General features: G+C 34.1%; 1 protein-coding gene, 1 long non-coding RNA gene and 2 pseudogenes across 2 annotated transcripts; 1 reads left to right on the top strand and 3 right to left on the bottom strand.

The window, feature by feature from the left end:
- Positions 1–364: 364 nt before the first annotated feature.
- On the bottom strand, positions 365–5471 carry LOC123704611 (annotated as a pseudogene).
- A 4121-nt stretch (positions 5472–9592) lies between these two features.
- LOC123704610 lies at positions 9593–10582 on the bottom strand. Its single transcript, XM_045653007.1, has one exon. It carries the CDS (start codon positions 10352–10354, stop codon positions 10025–10027), a length of 330 nt encoding a protein of 109 aa, XP_045508963.1. The 5' UTR covers positions 10355–10582; the 3' UTR covers positions 9593–10024.
- A 474-nt stretch (positions 10583–11056) lies between these two features.
- On the bottom strand, positions 11057–16176 carry LOC123704607 (annotated as a pseudogene).
- A 207-nt stretch (positions 16177–16383) lies between these two features.
- LOC123704613 lies at positions 16384–19125 on the top strand. Its single transcript, XR_006753151.1, has 3 exons — positions 16384–17880; positions 18108–18265; positions 18956–19125. It is a non-coding gene; the product is annotated as an uncharacterized LOC123704613 (long non-coding RNA).
- Positions 19126–19361: the final 236 nt, after the last annotated feature.

Here is a 19361-nt window from a genome sequence, read left to right as displayed (position 1 = left end):
CTGCGATCAGCCCGTTCTAGCGTGGTTTCATAGACAATGGGCATCTTTTTACTCGGTATGGCATGCAATGAGCGCGTTTTATCCTAAAGTAGATTTTTATTTTAATGATTTTTAAGCAAAATCAGCGCCTTTTATCGGGTTTCGATAACGTGCTCTGATTGGCCATAGAATAACGAAGTAAATGGTATAGTTCATTCAAAAAACGTACAATTGTCGATGAGCTCCTTTTTTCCCTGTGCCCTTCTTATTGTTTGTGTAATTAGTTTAAAATAGTCAGAAGTATTGAAAAGAATTCAAATTATGTTATTACCAATGATCTCTGATTCATTTTTTTAATCAGGGAAATGTTGTTTAATAAAAAATCTTTATTTTACGTAAAAATATTTATTTATTACATTACATTAACATTATATTATACATACATTATCTTCACATTAATCCTAAATCTACGAACTAATCTAAAGAAATGAATAGAGTCTGCGGCCATTCAATATTTTTACTGTATCGGCATTCGCCTGTGCCCCGCTCCGGAGCACAGTGAACAGGAAAACCACAGAAAACCTGATCAAGATGCAGGCGGCTCGGAATCGAGCTCTGGCCATTTTTGAAAAAACTGCCAGGGGTCAAATCCAACCTTGGGTGAGCCATTGTACGGATAGCTATAGAGGTAGACGTTGTATTTATCGATAAATGAAATTGATACTGATTGACTTAACAAATAATATTTTGTTGTCTGTGAAACATTAAATTAGCGAAAAACGCTCATCAATTAATCCTTCAAATTTTTAAATGATATTAGCATTTGGAGGACGATTAATTTTTGATCCAAACTTCACATCTTGTATAAATCCGGTAAGGTTTATAGGCCAAGAGACCAATGTTTGTGGACTCATTTTGCCTAAAGAGTATTTTGTTTGTTTTTTGATATGATTAAAGGCTCCAGTTTCAGAATTTGACTGATCGTTAGGATACAAACGATGCATACAGTTCGGGTCATTTTCCTCAAGTACGACATCAAACAGACTTCCTTTAGATTCGTTATCAATAAACAGTATACTAGTTCCTGCATATTGATTGACTCTGTGTAGATACAGATTCTTTTCGTTGTATTAGCAATCAAAAATAAGTTTTTTTTTTCGTTTTATTCAGAAATATAACCAATATTTGAAATTTTTGCCTTTTTTTAGGGGATGCGATGAATGCTAACTACAGAAGCTCAACTGAACGTCCAATTGATCAACGTACAATTAATCAGTATCTCAACTGCCCTGACCTGCAAAAATATTCATTGAGTTCAGATGTCATCCAACTAAATGATACCATCGTTGTGAACTCGGACAACCCGTGTATCATTAACGCGCCGACAATTATTCTAAAAAACAATAAATTTCTGGGTGACAAACATGCTTTTAACATAACTGGAAAGAAAATAGTAATGTATAGTAATGTATTCAAGGGACCAGAACAAAATCATTACATAGTTGGAGATAGCGTACTTTTATCTAATAATACGTATCAAGGCCATTTCCAAATCCATGAAGCAGCGGGATATGAAGTCACTGCATTCAACAATGTATATGATGGTAGATACAGAGTCAATCAATATGCAGGAACTAGTATACTGGTTTTTGATAACGAATCTAAAGGAAGTCCGTTTGATGTCGTACTTGAGCAAAATGACCCGAACTTTATGCATCGTTTGTACCCTAATGGGTACCATTCACAGGCGCACCCATCCGCTGGATTTGTAGCTGGCGACAAGACCGCGGACAAATCTGCGTGTGTATGTGTAGTTGTGCGCGGCTCTCGCGTCTCCAGACGGCGAGCGCCGCGCCGAGCCGCGCCGGACAAATCCGTACGTGTGTGTGCGCGCGCGAATTTGTCGGGATAAAACCTATCCTATTTCCCGGGCTAAAAAGTAGCCTATGTTCTTTCTGGGAATAAAATATCTCTACACCAAATTTCATCCAAATTGCTTCAGTAGCTAAGGCGTGATTGAGTAACAAACAGACAGACAGAGTTACTTTCGCATTTATTATATTAGTATGGATTAAAATAATTAATAAATTACAACGCATTTATTTATTTATGGTGGAATCTAGATAACAGATTTCGATTTTTAGAGTAACGTCTCTAGTAAGTATTTAAAAAGGAAAAAGGTTCAGTTCTTTAAATCAGAAAATGTTTATTACGTTAAGAATGGTTTATTAGTAAAATCAAATATAAAATTACTCGTATCGGTCATATATAAAAATATATTATGTATTTAAATTGAAAAAATTTAAACAAATGTGCAGTTCTAGTTCGTTCGTTCTTTTTTTCTTCGTTGTTTCAGCCATTCCTTTGTCCACACGCACTTTTTTTTCCGCGTAAGAGTATTGCACCGACTACTAGAGCCAGAGAGCTTTTTTTTCGTGGTAGGATAGATACGTGCAAGGCTTACCAAAGTTCACAGTCGACTGGACTGCAACTCGGCGCTCGTGTAGTGTGTGGGCGATGACGGATTTGTCCACGGATTGGTACGGCTCGGGGCTCGGCTCGCGGTGCGTGTAGTGAATGCCGGGCTTAACGATCTGTCAAATTCTGAAACTGGAGCCTTTAATCATATCAAAAAACAAACAAAATACTGTTTTTATAAAATGAGTCCACAAACATTGGTCTCTTGGCCTATAAACCTTACCGGATTTATACAAGATGTGAAGTTTGGATCAAAAATTAATCGTCCTCCAAATGCTAATGTCATTAAAAAATTCGAAGGATTAATTGATGAGCGTTTTTCGCTAATTTAATGTTTCACAGACATCAAAATATTATTTTTTAGGATACAAACGATGCATAAATTTCGGGGGATTGTCCGCAAGTACGACATCAAACAGACTTCCTTTAGATTCGTTAGCAAAAACCAGTATACTAGTTCCTGTATATTGATTGACTCTGTATCTACCATCATATACATTGTTGAATGCAGTGACTTCATATCCCGCTGCTTCATGGATTTGGAAATGGCCTTGATACGTATTATTAGATAAAAGTACGTTATCTCCAACTATGTAATGATTTTGTTCTGGTCCCTTGAATACGTTACTATCCATTACTATTTTCTTTCCAGTTATGTTAAAAGCATGTTTGTCACCCAGAAATTTATTGTTTTTTAGAATAATTGTCGGCGCGTTAATGATACACGGGTTGTCAGAGTTCACAACGATGGTATCATTTAGTTGAATGACATCTGAACTCAGTGAATATTTTTGCAGGTCAGGGCAGTTGAGATACTGATTAATTGTACGTTGATCAATTGGACGTTCAGTTGAGCTTCTGTAGTTAGCATTCATCGCATCCCCTAAAAAAAGGCAAAAATTTCAAATTTTAGTTATATTTCTGAATAAAACGAAGAAAAAAAAAACTTATTTTTGATTGCTAATACAACGAAAAGAAATAAAATGCAATTTACCAAAAGCCCGATCTAGCCAAGCTTTTATCTCAGCAAATTCCTCTGAAAAAATATTTCAAATTCAGAATGTGTCGTTTGTTTAGTTTAAGAAAAAAAAAATGAAAAAAGAAATATATTGCACGCCTCATAAGCGAAGTGCATAAGGTGCTCTACTCTCGCCTTACAAAAAATATTTCATTCTGATAAATTTTATTATGGAAAATGAGATTATGAGGCGTACAATTTTGGATTTTCTAAACTTTTTTAGATCACTAATAAAAAAAAACAATTTACCATCACTCAGCGGTGTCGGTTCATCCCCTACAGCTTCAAGCGCTAAAACAAATAGCATGATATTAAAATGAGCTATATTGCTGACTTTCAGAGAAACAATAAAGGAAGAAAAATATATTTTCGATTACTAATGCAAGAAAAATAAAAAAATTTGCACGGCATTTATTTTGCCGTACAAACTTATTCTACAGGGTGTCCCACTGTTGGTATACTAAGCTCAAAGGAGGTTATAGTTTTGCATACGCTGAGTGCGTAAAAAATACTTATAAAATTCCAGACGCAGTTTTTTTTCAAATAGATGAATTCTTAAAACTCTGTGTACACCCATAACAATCATCCCGCCCAACTTTGCCACCAGCACGTGAGCTATCGTTTAAGATTATGTTTTCATACACAAAATGCTCACATTAGAGAAGCGGTATATGCCGGCTGCGCGAAGATAGAGAAGAAAACATGGATTTTCAGGAAAAATTTAGCAAAAAATTTTTTACGTAATTTTTTTGTTTAAGTATTTTTTACGTGATCAGGTTATGCAAAACTACAAGTCCCTTCGTACTTAGTATACCAACAGTGGGACACCCTGTATATTATTGAAAATATTGAAATATAGATATATTATTTCATAATGAGTTATATTATTAACTTTTAAAGAAAAAAATGAAGAAAGAAGAATATATTTCCGTTGGCAAATGTAATAATAGAAAAAAATTAAAATAAAAGTTTCGAATTTTTTTTTAAAGACAATAAGTACTTACTTTTGGTTTTGACGGGCGTAACGAGCACACTGCACAGCAATAACTACTATTTTCCCGAACATCTTCGTGGGGCTCCTGAAACTGGAATACGCTTTGCGCTACAATGGGTCGATTTTTATACGATTTATTATCATCAACATGTACTGATGTCATTCTTACGTATGTGAAGTTTGTTTTTAAATGAAACCACAATTGATAACAGCTTATCATTTGACTGGGACTTGTTGCCTGTGGGCGATTATTTGCTGATCGGTTTTCCTCAAAAAACATGTTTAATATTATAATATTATTAATATTATATTCCCCTCTTGACAACTAATAAATAAGGATACTATTAAAAAAATGTTTTTCTAATATTGACACTTATAATGTTTCAACCACCCTAGTAGAAATGCAATCAAGTATCTGGCCAGTAACTGGCTAGCTTAATTAGACTTAAGTTAGGAACTGGCTAGTATAATATCAAGTAACTGTCTAGTTACTCGCCAGTTTTACTAGACATCAAATAAAACATGGCGACACTTGTACATTTTGAGGCTATTTAACATTAAATATGGATAAGTTTGTTACAGTTCAAAATAATGTTAATAATAAAATAAGTAATAATTAATAGACGGAATAATTATAAATTTTATTTATTAATTAAACATTCCACTTATATAAAAGTTTCCCTTATAAAAGTATTAAGAACTATGAAATAAGTTATTAATTTATTTTATGATATTTTTAAATATAAAACTAAAAACATTAATAATATAAAATAATAAAAATAACGGTTAATTTAAAGTGTTTTTGCACGAATTCGCGAATCTGGAAGAACTTCTCGTAAAATTTTTAATAATTCATCTATATAAATGAGAGTCTGGAATATTTGTTTTAATTGCTCACAACCACAATTTGGCTATTATGTCGACTTGTTTAATTTCATCCATTATTTTTATATTGAAATACACAATTTTCTTAATTATTTACGCTGTTTCATTATATTATTATTATTTTTAATTGTAACAAACTTATCCATATATTTTAATGTTAAATAGCCTCAAAATGTACAAGTGTCGTCATGTTTTATTTGATGTCTAGAGAAACTGGCCAGTTACTAGACAGTTACTGGATATTATACTAGCCAGTTACTAGATATTATCGCTAGCCAGATATAAGTCGCGTCAAGTAAAAAGAACGCTGACGGTTAAGCTGCGCATTTGCGATTTATCGGTCTATTTGGTGTTATGAGGTGGTCTTGCTACGCAGCTGTTCAGCCAAACTGTAGCATCAAATATGGGCTACCTAGCAGGTAAATGGTCTTTAATACATTATGTTTTCAAGGTATATAAATATGTTTATTATACTCCATTTGGTTGAGTAGCTAACTAAAGATAAACAATCTTGATATGACTTTTTATTTAACAGCTAAAATCTATGTAAATAAAAATAATAACAGTTACTTATTCAATTGAACCATTATTTTAATCAGTAGTTTATTTGTTTAATACGTATTTGTGTAAAAAGTCCTACCAAGATTGTTTACCTTTAACCTTTTGAACGCCAATGACATCTATAGATGTCATGCGCAATCGTGCCCTGAGCGCCAACGACACCTATACATGCCAAGAAACAGATCATAGATAAATACAAAATAAACATATTAAACCTTTACTTTTACGTGTTTTATTTATACAGTTTATGAACTGAATCCCCAGTTATTACATAATTGTACACAGTAAACAAAATTGCCAAGTAGTTATTCAAATATTTGATGACAAAAAATAACTTAATTAATGGCTAAAAAAGCACGTTCTCTCGCGCCAATGACATGTATACGTGCCTACTAGTGATGTAGTGTAATATTCAAGTAACTTCATTTATTTTTTATTTTATCGTCACAAACACAATGTATGCGTTCTAGCATAATATTTATTGTCCATGTAATGATAAAAATTCGCTTAGGTCCAAAATGTATAAATATCTCTAAAAATCTGTAGGTACTTACCTATTTAGCAGTTTTCAAAATTTATTACCTAATAAGTCTAATCAGTGCCTTTATTAGAATATTCTTATGATACAAATTGTCGCTATGTCATATCAAAATATGGTAATCGACCTAAATAGGTACTATAGTTTGGGTTCGTTAGTTAATGGGTTTATTGGAATTATACACTATTACTGATAAAAGAACATTTATTAATATTAAAAAAACACAAAATACTACAAGGATCAGATCAAAACCGTTACAATGAATAATTTTAAAAGCGCAGAGACATGGCTGGACGCTGGCGAGATTGTAACGGTTTTGATCTGATCCTTGTAGTATTTTGTGTTTTTTTAATATTAATAAATGTTCTTTTATCAGTAATAGTGTATAATTCCAATAAACCCATTAACTAACGAACCCAAACTATAGTACCTACATATAATTAGTATTTGTAATAACTCAAGTATTAAACTAAATGATTGGAAAATAAATATGTAGTTTTAATGCAATTCCCTTTATTTAAAGGTAATAGTTGTTTTGATATTTACAAATAAACACTCCACAGTAATACCTATAGTTCATATAAACTTAATAAATAAACTCGATAAGTTATAATAATATACAGCTACACATCCCTAATCAGAAGCGAGAGATTATAAAAAAAAGGATGGTTGCCCGCGCCATTGGCATGTATACATGCCAATGGGGCGTAACTGATAGAGAATAGTGCTGTAACTTGCTGCAATTTTATATGTATTTTTGTATCTCAAAAGGTTGATTTTTTTTGTTGATAGTTGCTATAAATGTGGTCTTAAGTTTTTACAGTAGGAGATGAGGTTAAATAAATATTATTTTTGTGTTATAAGCTGTTTATTCAAATATTCAGACGTGAATTATTATGTTTATCGATAACATTTTGGACTCCCTACTATTTTCAAGGTTATCTCATTGAATTTGTGGCTTGGCGTGGAGGGCACGGCGATGCGTTTTTGCTCTGGCGGTCAAAAGGTTAATTAACTACCTAACCATGGAGTATAGTTATCTAGTACCCAAATTACAAGCAGGCAATACTTACTTTGGGACTAGATTACGTTGAGAGAATGTGTGAGGAATAATATTAATAATTTATTCCTTTTTTGCAGAAAAAGGAATAATCTCCGAAGATGCGCAAAGTACCGCGGACGTCATCTTGTTTTTTGATAAACTTTTCGACTCGCTGAACGGAAGCTATGGAAAAAGGAAGAAGCATAGCAAACCTCTTCTGGGACCTGCGACGCCTAACTCTGTACATCACAAAACCTGGACAGAGGCCAAAATATTTAAAAAAAATATGAAATTCGTAAACGCGAAATCCTCAAGTGTCGAGTATGTTCCCACATTAAATAACTGGGTATGGACACTAGAAGGTATTGAACTGCTTCTAAAAAAAAATTGCTGCGAAGTACGGAGTAACATCGGTTTGGTTGCGGCATCTGAATCAGGATCCAATAGATAACTTATTCGGATCAATAAGGAGCCAAGGATGCCGCAACGTAAACCCTACTCCAGATGGGTTTGAAGCAGCATTTAGCAGCTTATTAATAAACAGCTTATCTAGTGTCCATGCCCCTGGGGCAAATTGTGAGGTTGATAATTGCCACGCTTTGCATGAAGTACTCATCACAAACGGGGGCTGCAAAGAACAATTAAATTGCGAGCTCAGTGAAATTCCTGATATAGAATTTACACCCCTTGAAGACAAAAGTGACCCCCGAATAGTCGGGGGGCTACAATATGTTAGCGGATATTTTATTAAAACCGCTAAGAAGAGAGTCATCAAGGGTTGTAGTGAATGTAAAAAAACTTGATGTCCAATCAGGAACATGAGTATCTAAAATATAGAGAATATGCAAATAAAAAATGGCTTTGCAGTCCCAGTGACTCTCTCCTAAATTGTGTCTCGAATCTGCAGGATATAAATTACGCAATTATTAAAATTTGTTTAGAAAAAAAATATTTGAAAGAGCTAATTAAAACAGTCATATTTATGCACATCCAATTTGACTTCATCAAATTACACAAAGAAAAATTAATAGATTTTTTAATTAACATATCCTGCAGATTCTTCATTTATAATTACTGTAACTATCTATTTTATTTAATTCAATTTATTCCTTGCCCATAATTAATATAGTTTCACATGTATGTATGTATTTATGTATATATTTATATATAATATATAATTAGGTATATATTATAATGTATTTATATATTTATTATTTATGTATATTTATTATAATTAGGTCATAATTATATTTTATATTTATTTATTTTAGTTAAAATCTGAATTTTAAGTTTGTAATGCACCACCACCTTAAATGTAATCCTTCTAAATTTTCGGGTTGTCTGGCAGAAATCGCTTACAGCGATAAGACCGCCCTCTGTACATGTTATTACTTGTATGGCTCTTAGTTTATAATTCTGTATTAATTGTGCAATAAAGTATTTTTCATTTCATTCATTACTGTAAAGAAATAAATAAAATATTGATAAATAGGAGAGAGTGTGATGATGATACAGATTCATATAAGTTGAAAGCGAAAAAATTATATATGAAATGCTTCAAAAGAAAAAAATAAATTTTACTAAAGGTTATCAGTGTTTTATTTATTGAAAAAACATTCTATAATAATTAAATAAAATAAAGAAACAAAAAGCAACCTAGACCCAGTGACCATCGCTATGTGTAGAACCTGCGTCCAGAGGGCGCTACTTGACTTACTCAATTTGGTCGTCGAGTTGGACGTCTATTTCTCATATATAAAAAAGTACTCTGTGTTATGTTACATAACATGCAGCAATTGATACATTCAGTCTCAAAAGTGTTAGTAAACATCTCCTAATTACTCTCTAATAAGTCTAATTAATTAGAAAAGAAAATGTTTAGCGCATCATTTTATTTCGAGAAATTTACAAAGATACTTCTTAAAAGAAATGCACACTTAAAATAATAATAAACCTTATTTATAAGACAACACATAATTCGATTAAACCCTTCAAACAGAACCCTTCATTATTTCATAATATAAAGCATAAAGGTCTGGGGAGTTAATAGACCCGGGCCTTTGATCTCTCACTCTTTCAACGACATGTGACACAGACTATTTTGATAAATCTTACTTCGTAGTGCAGATATCGATTGCGCAAAATACTTGCGAGCCTCCTAAACCATCAAAGCAATGAACGAGTATAGGGGCAGATTTCTTAAGAGGCATTGTGTTCTTTAGCTTAAGATACATGACGTCAACGATAAAATAAAAATCCAAAAAGTATCCTGGCTGAGGTAAGCTACCTTTCGGCCAATCGGTATACTGATAGTGAAAAACCAAGCGCTTCTGTTTTGGCTTGAGTGTCAGCGAAGTCAGACTTAGCACAGTTGCAGTAATAAATGAAATAGACTGTAACTTTTCGAGTCGTAATGTTGAACTTCCCGCTCACTACAGATCGACGCTCAGTAGGGGACCAACATTGGTAGCTCTCAGTAAGCTTGCCTATCATCACGATTATCTCTACGTAGTTACTCCACACAGTTTGTCAGAACGTTTCGAAGTCTTCTTCCGCTGGATTTTTCGTACAAAGAAACTTATGTTTCGTATCATACCCATCAACGATGCTCGCTCTCGGGATCGCTTGATTTTTCTTGGGCTGCGTACCATAGTAGAGAAACTGCAGGTAAGACAGACAGCCTGTTATCTGCACCTCTTCGCTCTGCTTCAAAGTAGATTTCATTTCTTCTCCTTCCGTCATGAGTTTTGATTGATACTCTTCTTCGATGCGCGCTTTTGATTTTGAGTCATCCATGAAACGTAGGAACTCGTCGGCTTTCATCCTTGGGATACAGGATTCTGTTGCTAAGGACTTCATTGCGAAGCGTCTGTTATCGATGGCAATGGGTTTCGAACTAAACTTTTTTCTATGGCTAAATCAGCTTTTAAAGAGCCCTTGAATGATTAACACGAGTCTGACATCTACGTCATTTCCGTCTGGCTATCGTTAGATATGTAAATAACGTTGCGATGGAGTTAAATCTTTTATTCGTTGAATCTAAACCTTAAACTCCTGCATATTAATGGTTGTGGGTAATGAATTAAACTTTTTGTTTATTATTATATTATATTATATTATATATATTATATATATTATGTAAAATATACTTCTGACTAGCTTTACTACTAAAATTTTTCTAGAAAAAATAATCGATATGTTCAAGTAAAGTAAAAAAAAACGCTGTTGATTCGCTTACACTTTCATTTCAATTATTTGTAAGTATTTAAAATTTAGTTACAATCCTACTTACATTCTACTTACAATTATCATTTCAAGTCGTTAAAAAATACAAAAAATCTAACTACACTCTATCTTATTTCTAAGTTCAATATCAAATGGCATTTTTGAAAGAAAAGAACTTATCTCGTAATATATATAAATCTCGTGTCACAATGTTTGTCCTCAATGGACTCCTAAACCACTTAACCGATTATAATAAAATTCGCACACCATGTGCAGTTCGATCCAACTTGAGAGATAGGATAGGTTTTATCCCGGAAATCCCTCGGGAACGGGAACTATGCGGGTTTTTCTTTGAAAACGCGGGCGAAGCCGCGGGCGGAAAGCTAGTATATTATATTTCACGAATACGGTTTACTTTTATTGTCTTGATTAATTGATAGATAGACCTTAACTAATTGATAACACAGTGCATAGATCTGAGCGGTTAATTGACCCATGCTTTTGTTCTTGCATCTTATTAATTACATTTGGCAGTGACAGCATTTCTGTTCTATTGAATTGCGTTATACAGATATCAAACGCACAAAATACTGGAGAGCTCCCTACACCGTCAAGACAATGGACCAGGATAGGGGGAATTTTCTTTTTAGTCACTCTGCTTCTTAACTTAACATACATGTCGTTGACAAAGTGATAAAATTCTATGAATGCATCTGGCTGATGAGGAAACTTGTCTCTTGGCCAAGCGGTGTATTGATAGTGAAAAATCATGCGCTTCTGATTTGGTTTTTGTTCAGATGCGGTCAGAGATAACAAAGTCAAAGTATAGTGTGAATTGATCATAATCGACCTAGTTTAATATCTGAAACTTTTCACCTACTAAAACACAGCCTTTTTTGGGAGACCAATATTGATAGCTCTTATCAGTTAGCTTGCACGTCATTACAATAATTATCACTTTGTTATCCCACACCGTTTGCCAGAACATTTCACAGTCTTTCTTTTCTGGATTTTTGGCACAAATAAACTTCCGCTTAGTTTCATATCCGTCGACGAAACTTGCCCCAGGAATCACCAGATTTTTGGACCGAGGACATTGACGAGGAAACTTCAGGTTTGAGAAGCAGCCGTTGATCTCCAACTTCTTGTTTAGTCTATGGCGTCTTTCTTCTTCCTGCATCGAGACTATTGTGTTATATTCCTCTATGATGCGAGCTTGTGAATTCGGTTCGTCCATGAACCGCAGGAAGTCGTTGATATTATTGCTTAGGAAGCAGGGCGCCATTTTCGAAGATTGTTTTCTGTTGAGAAGAAGACTTTCACATTAACTTGTAAAAAGCGCTTACAACTAGAAGCTAAGTGAAGTATCTATTCATAAGAGTGGTTGTTTTCAAACTAACGTTTATTTTTTAACTAACTCTCTTTCATACCATTAAAAAGTATTACGCACATAATTAGGCAATACTAACAAATCTCCTATATTATTAAGCTTCAATTTATGGCTATAACTGTTCGATGTGAATAGCCAATACTCGGCTTTCCATGTTCAGTATCAATTCTTCCCCAATCTAGTCATTACCTTAACTACTTAGTTAAACTAATTATTTAGCAAAACTGAAGAAGTTAAATGAAGAAAAATTTGTTTGGAAAGTAAACAAAGTTGTTGGTTTTACAAAGCTTTAAACTGTTTATTAACATAAAATTCTTAAATATTATACAATACAACTTATAACTAATTAATTCCTTAACTAACACATAAACTGTCAATTAACCCTCGCGCATTGAATTTCTTGCAGTAGAACATATCTCAAATATCTTTGTTAATTCGTGTAGTATTCTGTATAGAAAATATATTGTTCCGCGACCGAAACACTTGAATATCTTTGTTGGCGTATTTTCAGTACAGTTTCTGGAACTGATATTGTCTTAGTTTTCAGTAATTGCTTGAGACACGAGTCTACAGCGCAGAAAACCCCAGTCCTCTCAACTCCAGCACTGCAATGAACAACTATAGGTCCAAACGCCGGTTCATCCTCCATTTTCGCTATAAGCCTCTCTCGTTCCTCGTCTATATCACAGTACGGGTTCATAAATGATTCGCAGGTGGAAGGTACTCCATTGTCTGGCCAGTCCACGTACATGTAATGCTTGATCAGTCTACTTTCTTTGGTAATGCAATTAGAAACATCAAAAGTTGGACGTATCCCGAATCATTTGTTTCACTCACAGTCCTGATCGAAAGCTCACCAGCTTGAAAAATTTGATGTTTATCGTCGTAAGGGTACCAATACCGAGCACAACTTTCTTTCCCAGCATTTTTAAGTTTTGTCAGCATCACAATAATGCGAGAATTCTGCTCCCAAATTAGTTGCCAAAACGGGTTAACAGTTTTTTCAAGCGGCCCTTGTGTCGCCACGTACTTCTTCGGAATCTCAAAAGAATCCACATAGTTGGCGTGGATGTAGTCGGTATCTTCTTTTTTGGGAGTTATTTTCACACGGGTTTTGTCCCAGCAGATGATGTCATCGTAGCGGTTTTTGCTGAAATTTTCTTGCTTGGAAAAATGTTCAAAGGACCCAAAATGCGGCCTTGATAAGATCTGATAATGCTCTATTTGGATGGCTTCCAAGAATTCAGATTCTTGTGCGCGTCTTTCAAATTCCTTGATACTTATTGGAACAAACTTTGGAGTAGGTATTATGTTAAGAAGCATTTTTTTCGACATAAATAAGTCGTCCGTTCACATTAATATGTCAAGAGTAACTAATGAAATACTACTAATTATCTTCAGTTTTGTTTTTATTCCCGGGAACTCAATAATAATGACTCGTTTCATGTAGAAACAATGATTAGTTATTATAAACGAATTTGAGTGATAACTTTTGAGCGGATATAGTGAACTACAGGTTATCGAAAGTAAAACAATGTTATTTTTCTGTTCTATTTCCTTATAACAGATATTGAGACGTAACTTTCTGTTGTATTGTACACTGAAAGAATTTTTTTTAATTACCGTTAAATTCATGGTAATCGTGGAACGAATGGCACGGCTTAATCATTTGTCGGTAATTGAGATAATTTTTAACTTTTTTTTAAACAAGTTTTACCATAGTCTACTGTACACCCTTTATTCTGAAAGTACCATACACTGTCGCTTACCAGCATAGGCCAATGCTATAAACATGTAGACGTGATAGATCAACACAGGACAATATTGATACTTGCTGTCTAGATTGACTCCACTATAAGAGAGCTATTTTCACCAAACTATACACTAAGCAATCCCTCGAGCATATAATAAGCAGATAATACTTCTTATCTTCATATTTTTGTTTGGCTATCTTACATCGTCCGTTTTTAATTTCATGCACCTAAGATTGTGGACTCTCTCTTGGAGCTTCAGGACTTTAGCCGCTAACTCTAAACGGTCTTCCGAGGAATGCATCCTGATGTAGCAAAAAGGTATGCATAAATTTCTAGTCATACCGAGTTAGCAGGCAATTTGAAACCACATAGACTTTACAATAAGGTTCATTTTTGCTAACTAGCAAATAATATTTTTCAGTATTGAATTAACCTTAATAAATTATATATTTTCTCGATTCAAATAATCTGATTCGGTAAGCAACAATAGATGATTAACATCTTCCAACATTATAATGAAGCACATTGGAATCTTAATGAGGTTTTACCAGTTACCCATTCGAATGTTATCAGCAGTTGTCGTTGTTACGGAAAATGGGACTACATTAGTTAATTTGTTATCAACAGGAAACTACGGTCAAATAATTCATGTATGTGATACCGCTAAAACATAATTATTAATAGTCGCTTATCAACAGTGTGGTCAACTGTCGTTCCACCGCAAAACGATATCTCACAATGTTATATCAAATGAGTAAAACATAGTAAAACATTGACCCAGTATAAAATGGTCGGCTTTATCAGTGTGTTTATCGCAGAATTAATTGAGGCCCAAATATGCAGATAGGTCCACGAGGCGAGATTAGTGCTTTAGTCACGTAATCAATGCCAATAGGAATGGTCTCTATTAATTAGTTAGTGTTTAACACCTATAAAGTATGATCATAACGAGCGATAAAGTCCCAAATTGGACTGTTTAACAAGAAAATGAATGATTATGGTTATTTATGAGAATGAATGACGCAAATGCTTGAAACTATATAAAATTGCACTAATTAACTAAAATAGGTTATTTGTATGATGTGCTTTTCATAAAAATATGATTTTACCACTTACGCCATACCTACTCAACAATTTATTAATATTGCACTCACAACTGAGCACCCTTTTTTACTATATTTTACTAGTTGAAACAATTTTATAATTATTACTATTTTATATTCAATTTTATTATTAATTATTATTATTTTATATTTTATAGATTTGACTTTTTAGATTAAAACTATTGATAGGACACCCCCCTATTGGGAGGCAATAATTTAAGGTAATTGATGATAGTTTTATGTTCATACTTCTTCATTGGGATTAGAGAGATTTTAGTTGAAAGTACAAAAAATTATAATTTAAATTTTAAACTGAAATTGTCTTATTGACTCACTCCTCCAAATTTCGGCCTCAATTTGACCCACAAAATTTCGGGTCATTTGTAACAGGATGGCGGTTCTACAGGGGTCTTAGTACGCAATGACAAAAAGAAAAATGGTGGTCAGAACGCTGATACCGGATACCTTAAGATACTATAACGTTTTATATTAGAGTATCTTAACATAAAATATTATAGTATCTTCACTTTTAGTTCATCTTTAGTTATCTAAAACACCTCGTGCTTATTGAGTGAAAGAATTCGGGGTACTCACAAACACGATGAAGCTTGTCGTGTCCAGGTGAGTTTTCTAGAAAAATCCATTAAAACCACTCTTCACTGCCAATATAGCACACCCTTACGGACAAAATAATCTATAAAGACTGAAGCTTTGTTATTATTCAAACACCAAGACTAACCTTCGATTGCGATACAATCAATATCCGATTCTAACTTATTAATGTACATTTACGGCAATATTTTCCCATCCAATGTCTCAAGGCTGTCTCAGTAGGCTTTTACACCTTTGTTCAGTCCTAAGCTGTTCGCCTAAGCTCAATAAATTTCTTTCAGACAACAATCCGTCTTATATAGCTCTATACACCTACGCCTAGTACTCGTGGAGACCTATTAGTATTCAGGCAAAGTATGGCGCTTACTGAAGAGTAAATATCGTAATTTATAAACTAATCTTAAAGGAGCTAAGAAATATGGAAGGTGGTACTTACATTGTCTTAACTGCGGCTGGAACTTGGAAGATGGAAGACAGGTCGTTCACCATAACTTCAAGCTCGACATTGTCAACAACAGGATGCAAAAAATAAACTTCATGATAACCGTTGCCTCATTAGTAGTGGAATAATATAAATATAGAGTTAATTAATTTACGTCATTGGGTTGCCAATGCTAAAAATTACTACTGAAGCTTTATCAATTACGTCCTTCTCTCAAATGTCCTGCGTCATACCGATTCAGTTATCGACGATTTATATGTAGGAAAAAAGGATCATTAATTTTTCATTACAAACCTATAAATATCTCCCGATAAATCAGAAAATTTACATTTAGTGCCTAACCACAGTTGGGACTATACAGAAAACCTAACTTTTAAAAATGGGCGCAAAATTCACAAAAAAAAATTCCTTTGCCAAAAACTGCGAACAACTTATTGAAGAATCTAACCTCGCTCGTATACTGAAACAAGAACACCGTCAAATACTGGAAGACAATGTTTCCTACTCTTGCAACGAAGCATCCTATTTTGACAACTGGTTAAGATGCAGAGACCAGGACACACTGAACTTCGACCACAATAGGGTAATCCTCACTACAGAAGACGGCGAAAGCGACTTCGTAAACGCCAGCCATGTCGACGGTTATAACGTTAAGGGAAGGTTCCTGTGCACCCAGGCACCACTCCAAGAGACAGCTCAAGATTTCTGGAAGATGGTGTTCACTCATCAAGTCCGGGTGATCGTCATGCTGACTAGAATAGTAGAAAACGGGCGCGAGGTTTGTTACCCGTACTGGAATCCCAAAAAGCGAGGAAAAGCTGTCCATGGCAAGTTCATCATCAAAACTCTGAAATTCAAATACTTCCTTTACCACGTGGTGACCAGTCTACGAGTAACGGACGGCGCTAGACGTTAAGCACTTCGCCTACACCGACTGGCCTAGCAACAGCCATCCTCGAGATCCTTCAAAGTTTCTGGACTTCGTTCTTTCGGTCAAAGAGGCTCAATTAATGGCCGATTTTGATAGCAAGATTGGAAACGTTCCTCCTATGGTGGTTCACGGCAGCGCCGGTTTAAATCGTACTGGGGCTTTTTGCGTTATTGATATCTGTTTGTCTCAATACGACGAGAGAGCAACGATTAGCCTTTCTTCAGTAGTACGTAATCTGCGTAAGCAAAGGCATAACTGTTTGTCTTCGCCTGAAAACTATGTCTATCTGCTATCTGACGGTTTTAGTGAATGCTAAGTTAGTTGCTGATAAGTCTTAGTCTAGATCTTATTTTATTTAATTGTAATTCATATAATTTCAAATGTGATATGTAGTATTAAAAATATTGTTCTAAGTAGCTAGCTTTAAATAAAGTGTATTTTGCGATAATACTCTGCTTTTTTTTTAACCGACTTCAAAAAAGGAGGAGGTTATCAATTCGGCCGGTATGTTTTTTTTATGTATGTACACCGATTACTCCGAGTTTCCTCAGTCCACTCTCCATCCGGTGACAAGCCAACGGACGAAACTGTTGAGCTATAAAGGAGAAAAAATGTTTACTTAAAAAAACTCTTCAAGGCTTGAAACAAACACTACAATAAGAATACGATAATATATTTAGATATTTAAGCCATGTTCCTATCTCAAGGTTACCATCTGCAGTATGAGCTGTTTTAACCGTGAGTCAAGATCAGACGCTGGACAATCTCGCGAACATGACAGATAAAATATTGGAGAACATGAAGGGAGAACAGATTGCCGAAGTCCATAGTTCCGGTAGTCAAAACCAGTTTCCAGTCAGCGATTTGGTTACTCAGATGCATAAAATTGGTCTATAAGCGTACATCCTATAAGAAGGAGCGTAAAAAGGTAAGCAAATTCAAGTCAAATAACTTGTTATATATATATATAAATAAATAATGTGTTTCATATGTATTAAATGTGATTTTTTTTGCGTTTCATTATGAATAATGACATGATTGCTAATGGATTTCGCCCATTCCCTAGACCGGCTTCTACTCACAGTACTTTACTGAAGAAATAAAACAACTATGGGTTTCAATAAACAATAAATTTGGATATTTTACAAATTCTAGGTGGCAGCTAACAAGACTAGTGGCGCTGGAAACGATGAGGTGCATACGCCATCACTATGGTACTACGAACACCTCATTCTTGGACGAAAAAACCACGCCGACGACAGAGGTTATTTGATAATATGGAGACGAATTCTTCCCAGTCAAATAATGATGAGGTAAGCTTTTAATATTTAAATTATTAATCATTCTTAGTTGACAAGTGATAACTGCGTTAAAAACAACCGACTTCAAACTTGCACTTGCAACATTTACAAATACCTACAGACAAAAATGCTCATAAAATAAAAACTACTGGGCCTATCCGAATAAAATTTTTATGGGACCAATTCGACACCATCCCGCATCGAACAAAAAAAGAATCACGTAAATCGGTTCAGAAACCTCGGAGTAATCGGTGTACATACATAAAAAAAAAACATACCGGCCGAATTGATAACCTCCTTTTTTTGAAGTCGGTTAAAATATACCAGGCCCTGGGGGGTAAACGGCACCTCTATAACAAGTTTATATTACTATGTCTTTTCATACCGCGACACCCTTAACGCAAGCTTGTTGCAACATTATTCCGAAGGCACGACTGCATAAAAGAGTACATTTGAAATTACGTCTGTATATGACTTTAGTACACATTCTTCATAAAATGCAACTCTAAACATCTATTTTATCTAATACTTAATGTAAATCTGTAAAACATTGTTTATTTCTTCTTGATTCAATATATTTTATCATGTTATTATATTATAATAAATGTAAATCCACACTGAAATGCACTACCCATATTATACTATATCAGTTGTTAAGGATCTCATTTCATTTTGAGAAATTAAACCATTATTTATTTCCAGATTCTACAATCATTTCACTAGGGATAAGATTACCCAGAGCAACCACATGGATGCATTGATAGTATTCAAGAAGCCATGAAGCGCCAGCGCAACATGAATATATTTTTTTCAATAGGAAACCATATCATACTTTCATTTAAGTGCAATAAAAAACATTTATAAATCCAAAATCTTTATTTAGTCCTTGTTATTTATTCATTGACAAATCAATTGCTCCTTTACTTCTCTTGATAACATTAATATAAAACGGGAACTATATTTTCTATCACCAAAATTTATATTTGTCATCACGTTGTATCACCTAATAAATAGATAAACGAAATATTTTCGTTCTCAGATAAACAAAAATTGTTCCCAGGTATGAATTATCAAATTAATGTTAATATATGTGTAAAATAAGAGATCG

Source organism: Colias croceus, chromosome 30, assembly GCF_905220415.1.
Source record: "Colias croceus chromosome 30, ilColCroc2.1".
NCBI lineage: Eukaryota > Metazoa > Arthropoda > Insecta > Lepidoptera > Pieridae > Colias > Colias croceus.
This window is presented reverse-complemented; position numbering and strand designations above follow the sequence as displayed.